This window comes from Morone saxatilis, unplaced genomic scaffold (assembly GCF_004916995.1).
Source record: "Morone saxatilis isolate NCDOM2014 unplaced genomic scaffold, NCSU_SB_2.0 Contig12, whole genome shotgun sequence".
In the NCBI taxonomy this organism is placed as follows: domain Eukaryota; kingdom Metazoa; phylum Chordata; class Actinopteri; family Moronidae; genus Morone; species Morone saxatilis.
The window spans coordinates 14,287,611-14,296,754 of record NW_023339674.1 but is presented as its reverse complement, the minus strand read 5'-3'; the positions used below and the strand labels follow the sequence as shown (position 1 = coordinate 14,296,754).

General features: G+C 41.8%; 1 protein-coding gene across 1 annotated transcript in view; it reads left to right on the top strand.

Annotated features, from left to right (window-relative positions):
* insrb (insulin receptor b) overlaps window positions 1-9,144 on the top strand; it is a 59,617-nt gene that overhangs the window by 7,535 nt on the left and 42,938 nt on the right. Inside the window, exon 2 of the mRNA XM_035652736.1 lies at window positions 1,144-1,692. Within this exon, the coding sequence (XP_035508629.1) occupies window positions 1,144-1,692 (549 nt within the window). The remainder of the gene's footprint in view (window positions 1-1,143; window positions 1,693-9,144) is intronic.

Genomic DNA, 9,144 nt, shown 5'->3' with positions numbered 1-9,144 from the left:
ACTGCCAGAGGGAGGTACATTGGAAATGGCATCTTATTATTTGTAAGCAAGCAACAGCAGGCATGTCCTTTTCTCTCTGTGACATTCCTGTACAGTAACTGTCCCCTAGATGAATTCTCCATTCCTCTATGTGTGTCTTGTTGGTTGGTGATATTAAGTGTGTGTGTTGTTTTGTGTGTGCAGCCGCTAAAGAGTATGAATGAGCATGGATAAGCATTTTGCTTCCAGGCTTCATTTCTGTTAACCCCTTCACGTCTGCTTCATTCAGATCAGACATTGCTATACAATAATTTCCTCTCTGGAGAAATACTGCTGGAGCCAATGAGAAGAGAAGAGGAGACGAGAGGAGAAGAGAATGAAGAGTGTGTGTGTGTTGTGTGTGGTGTGTGGTGTGTGTGCTGTGTGTGTGTGTGTTGTGTGTGGTGTGAGGAGGCCTGCGGCCCAGTCAGACTGTAAAGGGGACTTTAGTGAGGTTGTTTCATGAATGGCTCTGCTCTACATGATGCAGATCACTGGTGGTTTCAAGGCTCAAATGGGAAAAAGAAGCGCTGGATGTTCGTATTCAGTTGTTTTATTACTGTTGCGGTTTGACCTGTTCTTGTGAGCTACAGTCGCGCTGATTGCAAAAAAAGTAATTAAAAGCCAGTTTATGATCACCCCGTTTACATCAATGATGGCAGACGTTAGCAATCCAAATTGAAAAATAACCACCAATATGTTATAATTTGTTATTTACACTAACTATGAAACATAATTGTAAGTTGTGGCTCTGTTAGAAACACCTCTCAGTGCCAGCCTCCCAAAATAACCATAAAGTTGAATTAACCCCTCTCTAAAACATTTTCAACAAAAACTGAAATTATAACCTCCCTGAAGAAAAGATTTGTCACCGCTGTTGTATTCGTTTTAGCTACGTGTAACTAATAAACTGGTAGCTGAGTATAAATACACATTCACTGTGCGCGCTGCAACAAGGTGTCTGTAAAAGTGTTCTAGCGGGGGAGAGGCAGGGCAAAGCTTAAAATGTGTCTCAGCAGAATTATAGCAAAAATGAGTGAACTTGTATAAACTGTTTAAAAAAGCGTGTGTTTTATGACTTTTTGTCTTATTATTCTTTCTCTCCCTCCCTTTCTGTTCTTCCAGTCTGCCAGAGTAAGGACATCCGGAACAATGTGACCAACCTCCAGTCGTTGGAGAACTGCACCATCATCGAGGGCCACCTTAAGATTCTGCTCATGTTTAAGACCAAGACCGAGGACTTCCGGGGTCTCAGCTACCCGAAGCTGCGAGTGGTGACTGACTACGTGCTGCTGTTCAGAGTCTATGGCCTCGACTCCCTCAGCGATCTCTTCCCCAACCTGACGGTAATCCGCGGAAGCAACCTCTTCTTCAACTACGCTCTTGTACTTTACGAGATGCTGCAGCTGAAGGAGGTGGGCCTCCACAGTCTCATGAATATTACCAGGGGCGCCGTGAGGATCGAGAAGAATCCAGACCTGTGTTACCTGGCCACCCTGGACTGGTCCAAGATCCTGGAATCGGTGGGGGACAACTTCATCGTGGCCAATAAGAATGAGAGAGAGTGTGGAGACGTGTGTCCCGGCACGGCACAAGGTCAGACCACCTGCCTGCAGAACACCATTAACGGACACTTCAGGGGACGGTGCTGGTCACAGAATCACTGCCAGAGAAGTAAGTGTGTGTTGGTTTGCATACAAATAATGTAAACTCTGGAAGTTTTCTTAAGTATCAGAATCATCCAGTGATAGTTGTCTGTATATCCGTGGGTACATTGCAAACAGGGCCTGCTAATAGCTAACTGCATACTTTTAATGGTACAGATTCGTCAAAATGTAATCCAACATAAGTTAAAACAGAGCTCAAGTTGCAGCCCACAGCTAAGTAACTAACTCCTTTGCAACTTTATACGTCCTGTTTACATTCCTAGCAGTTGTCTCATTTTTTTCTGAGGGGCGGGGCGGGCCACAGTGTGACTTAGGAAGTTGATTGCTGTCAGGCGTTTAAACAAGCCTGATACCCGCCAAATGAACAAAAGACTGTCATTTGTGTATGGAGTTGTGGAAAAATCTCCATATTGACTGGCTGCTGTGTGCAGACATGATGGCGTAACACCTTTTACAGAATCCATCACGCTGCTTGTTGTAAAGTGGTCCATTGAGACACACAATGAGAATATGCACTGGAGATTTTTTCCTCCCAGAAATCAATTGAGACGACTGATGTTTTCATTCCAAATGGTTCATGTAATGATTTCTATGATGCAGAGGGTTGCTCCTAATATCAGCAGCCAGGGGTCGTGGACTCCCTCTGATTAGCATTCATTGACTGGAGCATTGTGGGCAAGTGATAGGTAATTATAGGCTCGGGATCTTCTTGATGTGTGAAATGACTCAACTGCATTGTAGAGTCAGGGAACTGCATACTCAAAGGTAGGCATTACGGGGGAAAAATGAAACAGGGTTAGGGCCAAGAGATTTGATGGACAAGGATAAACAGGAGAGTGTATTTGTTTGTTAGAAATTGTACAAATGTTTCTCCTTTGAGTAATAAAGAGCTGTGGGTTTGCTTGGTGCTGCAGCCAGCTGCCAGTGTGTCATCCAGTCAGTCAGTCAGTCTTTCCTCTCCTGCCATAAACACAGAGAATGGCTTCTATTGTAAGGCACACAGACAGAATGCTTATTATTTTTTGAAGGCGATTATAGCTTGTATTGTTTTTTCTCCTCTGTCTCTGTGTCTGATAGAAAAGGCTAGCGTTCAAAGCACAACTACCTCGGCCATGTTTATACTTTAACATCGACTGTTGCAGCCCGCATATAATGTTGGCTCCTCGATTTTCTGCCAGGTCTCACTGTCGGGAAAGTAAAACAGGAAATGGCTCTCTTTGTGTCTCAGTCTCCGTCTCTAAACACACATACACAAACACGCACAACAATTCAATTTGTTTTAATGGTAAGGTTAAAACAACAATTGTTAGTATTACATGGGAGAGATGGCACTTAAGATTGTGTTGTCCAGGACTTAAGCGCTTTAAGAGCTCAAAATTCAGATGTAAAGAAAAGCTGTTCTATTTTATATTTGTGAATAAAAAGTGACATTTTAGATTGGATTTTGGTTTTATAAAAACGATAATTAAACTTCTTTTAAAATAAATATAAATTAAGGGGAGTTCCAAAGGTATCTGTTGGTAAAAAGTAGATCTAACACAGAGTGTTTGTACAAAATATTGATGGTTATGATGAATTATACACTAGCTGGAGCAATATGTATAATTTAGAAGTGGTGGTAATCTTTGCCTATTATTTGCATTTAATTTGAATATTTGATAAGATGTTAAACCACTTACACACTCTCTCCCCCCCACACACACTTCAGTGTTGGATAACTTTTTTTACTCCCATGTGTAATCCTGAGAAGTTTGATGAATAAAGGCCCTGGATTTGATTTCACAGACAAATGCCCTGACCATTCAAAATAAGAGCGTCACCTGATAAACACAAGTGGCTGAACAGTACATCAAACAACGTGTGTTCATGTGCGTTCATGCCTCCTTTGCTTTGGATAGGCCAGGGGAGCAGGTATGACGCTGTACTCTGCATCACGTGACGGGCACCAGTTTATTCATCAAGGGCTGTGTGTTAAAACAGGAGCCATTTCTAGAACATGACACAAAGGCTGTGAGTAGACTACACAGGGACGATTTGTGTACATTGGAAATGTTTGTGTTTCCTGCGCGTGCTGTACTGTAAGATGTAAGATGTGAGATGTAAACCTTGAAGAAAGCGAAATATGTTGTTTCCCTTGGGGCTTGTGCAGTGATATACAGTGAAACACGTGCTGGGTGGTGGTGTGAGGGAACTGTAGGATCTTTAATTAGGGCTTCTGTGAATGAAAACTCACAGTTTACAAACTTAGATGCTCACATACACACACCAAAGACACCGGTGCAGGGCGGAGGAACATTAGATGGGGCATTAAAGTTTATGTGTGACTGGAAACTGTGGGGTTGTTTTTGTTGTGTTTTTACAGGGTTTCAGTTGCCTTAGGTAAGAGCCAAGGGAGAGCCTGCATTCCTCTGATCTTACACATGCTCCTTATAAGCAGGAAAACCACTGCACAGTCAAACATAACGTGTCTTGGTTCACATACAAATGCATCTGTGTGTGTGTGTGTGTGTGTGTGTGTGTGTGTGAACCAAGACACATCATGTTTGACTGTGCAGGGCTCTTAAGTAACTTGTTGGCAATCCAACAACTTATGAGTGTATGAGATCTGCCTGATATCTGATTCATTGCCTAGTGCTATTTTCTCCATTTTCGGTGTGTGTGCTTCTGTGTGTGTGTGAAAAGAGAGAATCTGATGCATGTATTTGATGTGTACGTGCGTCCGGTATATTTACAACTTTGTGCAGGTAGCTGTTGGGACACGGAGGTCAGTTCAGTAGTAGGTTTTTCAAGTGCACTGAGGCTGCAATTTTCTCAGCTTTTACAAGCTGTCACCAGTCACTGTGGCTTTGTTGCTTGATTGAATGTTGGTGGTTGCTTTTCCTCTGGACAACAGTAGTGCAACAGTGCGTTTCAAGGGAGGTAGTCTACTTTATGCAGATGTGTTGCATTGTGTAGATTACATTCATACATTGGAATCTCTCAATCATAATTTAGTTATTGTATGTGAACATTTCTTTACAGCAGTGAACACCTACCTGTCGTCTCCTTCTGCAGCTGGACCTGCACATGGATGTCATCACTGATTATTGATGAGAGATGAAAACAGAAGGTTGTCAGGTCTGAGATCAGTGGAGTTCATGGATCACCTGCTATAAATGAGACAGACACAATACATATGTGGATACAACCTGTGCACCCACATGTTTGCACATGATGCTAGTAAAATAACAAAAAGACAGTTCCTAAGTTAATGCAATAAAAAGCAGTTGCTCTATATCTTTAGTTCTTTGTTGTCTTTACAATTTTTCATTTTCGTTCCCCTCTTATTTAATCTATCCCCACTGATTTATAAAAGGAACTAAAAATTGCCTTTTAATGTGGATGGTGTGTCAGTGAGACATTTAAAATGAAACACATTTCCAAAGAGAGTTAGTTCAAATTAAAAAAGAAAAGAAAAGGAATCAAGAAGGCTGAATTTCAAGAGGAAATAGCTATATTTACAGATGAGAGACAGATGGATAGTAGACGCATACAAAGGCGGATTTCTAGTTGGAAAGCTAGCACACAAGACAGAGGAGCGGATTTACAAATGAGAGGTAAAGAGAGAGAAAAGCACAGACAGAAAGGAAGTAAGGGTAATATTAACAGATGAGAAAAAGAGGGAATGGGAGCAAATAGTCGATCTCCTGTTTAGATAAGGCTCTATCTGTTGCTGAGGCCTGGCACACTGTGTTCAGCCTCACAGACACCAGCCAGCACTGTGCTTGCACAACTCACACACACGAAAACATACACACACGAGCAGGAGGAGAGAAAGCTTTCAGGTCAAAGTTCACGTTCACTTCGTCCGCACCTAAGTGCTTTGTTGTTTGCTGCGATTGTTTTCAGACACAAACACAAACGCGCGCTATCACGCAGTCACGGCTTCACCTTCCAAGTGACAAAAGCCACAGCGGGAAAATGTCCTCTCTAGTACACGTACCACTTTAAGCCCATCACAGTCACTCAGGTTAAACCTGCGCTGGTGGTTGATCTAAATGGGTCAACGTGCGTCATTCAACATGGCTTTGTGACCCTCCTCCTGACCAGAGTTAAACATGAGTCTGACACTGCCCAGCTTTTCAACAGGCCTCTCTACTGGGAATGGGAATGTGATTTTGATGTATAGACATTTAAAAGACATTTAACCAACTCCCTGTCTTTTTGTAAGAGAGAGTACATAAGTGGTTGAGCAAGAGAACGTGAGCGTGAGGAGAATTGAAAATGAAACTTTATGCTGTTTCCACTATGTAATTCTTTGGAAGTCTCACAGACTAAAAAGTTTCAAAACAGTACTCACATGCCAACATGTATGTTTAGAGCCATTACTGTCCATGAAGCGATCCCTTCCTAAACCAAAGAAGGAACTGGTCCCGGCCAGGAAATAGTCCCACACATAAACACTTTGGTTTATTGTTCAGATTATATTGTGTGTTATCCCTTCTTTCAGTCATAATGCTAAGCTAAGCTAAAGGTTTCCTGGCTGTAGCTTTATATTTTATGGACAGATATAAGAATATATTATATTCAATATTTGAATTCAGCTCAAGCAAGTTTGCATATTCCGTATATGTTGAATTATTCCTTTCATATGTATGTATGATGCCATTAAATGACATCACTGCGTTGTTTCTCTAAGGTAATCATAACTGATTAATTCTGGTATTTGTGGTTGCCATGGTAGTGGAAATTGTCACCAATTACATTTTCATTAGTGTTTTATTGCTCATGCTATCAAATGAAACTGGACAGTCAGTGTGGATAAGATGAGGGCCAGATGAGGAGGCCAGTAGGGGAAGAGAAGGGGTTGGGCAAAGCAAAATAAACAGAGCAAAACAAACATGGCGGGGTGTTTCAAGTGTGGCTCCCAGGTACACTCATAGATGCACACTCAAAAACCACACACGCACACACACTCTTTTGCCAGAGTGGCAAGTGGCCAAACCAGAAGAGGCTAAAGAGAGAAAGAAAATGACAGTATTAAGGATGGAGGCGCTCAATGAAGCGTGCTGTTGGCCTGCGCCCACAACCAAACAAAAACACTTAGCTAGCCCAGCCTCTTAATTGGGGTGTAAAAGTGTCTCTGCTCAGGCCGCTTCCAGACTCACTTCTCTCTCGATCTCCTCTCTTCTATCTTTCTTCGGTTCAGTTTCTGCAGTTGTTTTTAATGAAAAGTTTGAAGAGAGAAGAGAGAATGAAGAGTTTTCCCGGAGCTGCTGTTCTTAATTAGCCATTTAGTGCTCAGTGACACAGGGACCACAAGAAGATAAACACAAAGGACAGACGGCCTGATGGTGCAGGAGTGTTACACTTTCTGTAAATAGCATTCACGTGTCTCAAAAGTGGAAAAGACACTGCGCGATTTCTGCATGTTTGGGACTACCTAACAAATCAATAATTAAAAACATTCATAATTTTGCATTACTTTTCCATACCCAGCCATAGTTTCAAAATTCTGCCGTAATTATAAACTTTTCTAAGCTGACAATGTCTAAGCAGTGATATCTGCTGCTATAACACAGAGCAGATAAAGTGCTAGCCTGTAAAGTTGTATTAACATTATAGTACAAGTATGGTCTACATATTGTAAACTATAAATGTCCACATAGCATTCAGCGAGAATTGTCACAAGAGTTAGGATTGGTATTGTGCACATTCAGGCTTCATTAAATTTGATGTGTGAAGCAACAACCTGTGCAGAGATACTGAGTCACTGCTCTCAACTCATGAGCCTCCATCTGGAGGAGAAGGCTTGTTTATTTTCCTGTATACCTATTACATGCCAATCACCTGTCTATCTCAAACAGGCACACACACACAGATTCTCTGATGAACAGTTGCAAAGGGTATACCAAGAAGAAAATACACACAGTAAATATCTAAAGGACATATTTGCACATTTTCCTCACTGTGTCTAAAAATGAAACTTAAATAATCGCACTGTGCATCAGCGGGGCCACTTCAACTTTGACCCAGATGCTTTTCTAGTGAGAAGGGGACACAAGCTAGAAACACTATCCTTTGCTGTCTCCCTTACTGGAATTAACTTGGCCCGCCTGGAAATCAGAGCTTGTTTTACAGTTAGCTAAATAACATGTACACAGTAAGAGGAAAACAAAGTATTGAACATGTACTGCGCATAGAGCTGGGCGATAAATTAACTAATTATATTTTAAAACGATGCAGAAAACGGCTGAATCCTGTGCTAAAAACTATGTGTTATGTTATAATGTGGGGATATACGGCGGCTAGGGACTGTTTAAAACAAGCCCCAATCCACTCAAGTCGCTCATCGAAACAAAACGTGAAGCATAATTTTAACGTAGTATCCCATATGAAAAGAAAAAAAATCGGGGATTAAAATCGGATGGTGGTGGTGGAGATGTTTATTTTTTAGGCCATATACCAGAAATATACGTCGCTGAGCGCATTTATCTAAACGTGGCCATTTTAATAGTGAGCCTGATCTAGCGGTGAGATCGTATGGCAAGGACCTGAGAGTCTGGCACCCATTAGTTCTCACCAACACTGGTGTTAGGACTATATTATTACTGCCAAAATGATTGTCTAACTGTTTTCTAGACGTTATAATTTACAGATATTTGCCTTGATAATATCACATAATAAATTCCCCTGATTTTGCAGGAAATTGGGTCTAAAATGAAAAACATGAACCTTTTGTCTTCCTTCTGTTCATTCAAAGGAAAAAGAAGAGAGCAAACACTTGAATGATAGTATTTGAATTGTTTCCAATTTCCTTCTCCGTTCCAGTTTCTGAGTAAAGTGAATTGCAAGTGATGTGATCCTGATAATGATACACTCTTACACACAGAAGAGAAAGAGAGCTGCGTACATTTGTTCTCATCACTCTCTCATTTATTGCTATAGACACATGCAAGCCCCTCTTTGATGCTGTCCATTTGTGATAGTTAAAGCTTTTCCGTGGTGGCTTGCCTTACACCAACACAGACACACACGCACTCACTGGTGTTTGAATTACCATGAATATCTTATAAGGGACAAGGAGTGAGAGGAAGAGTAAAATAACTGAAAGAGAGGGGAAGAGTAGAGGAAAGAAAGGATGGAAACAGACAGATGGAGAAGGAGAGTCAGGAATCGTGCTCTTGTGTTTTCCTTCCTGGCGGCTTGCATCCTTGTTAACAAATCCAAATTAACTTTGATAAGCTGGCATCAGTTATGTATGTGCATGTGTGTGTGTTTGTGTGTGTATTTCCCTCTGCCCGCTCCATTCGTGCAGTGTGTGCAGTAGCAGGCAGGCAGTGCTAGCCGAGCGCCCCAGGGGATCTGGAAAACTCTCTCTCCTCCAGCTCATCAATGGACGGTCACTCCCACATCCTGCTCCGCACACACACACACACACGCACACACACACACGCACACAAAGTGAACACGCGCATAC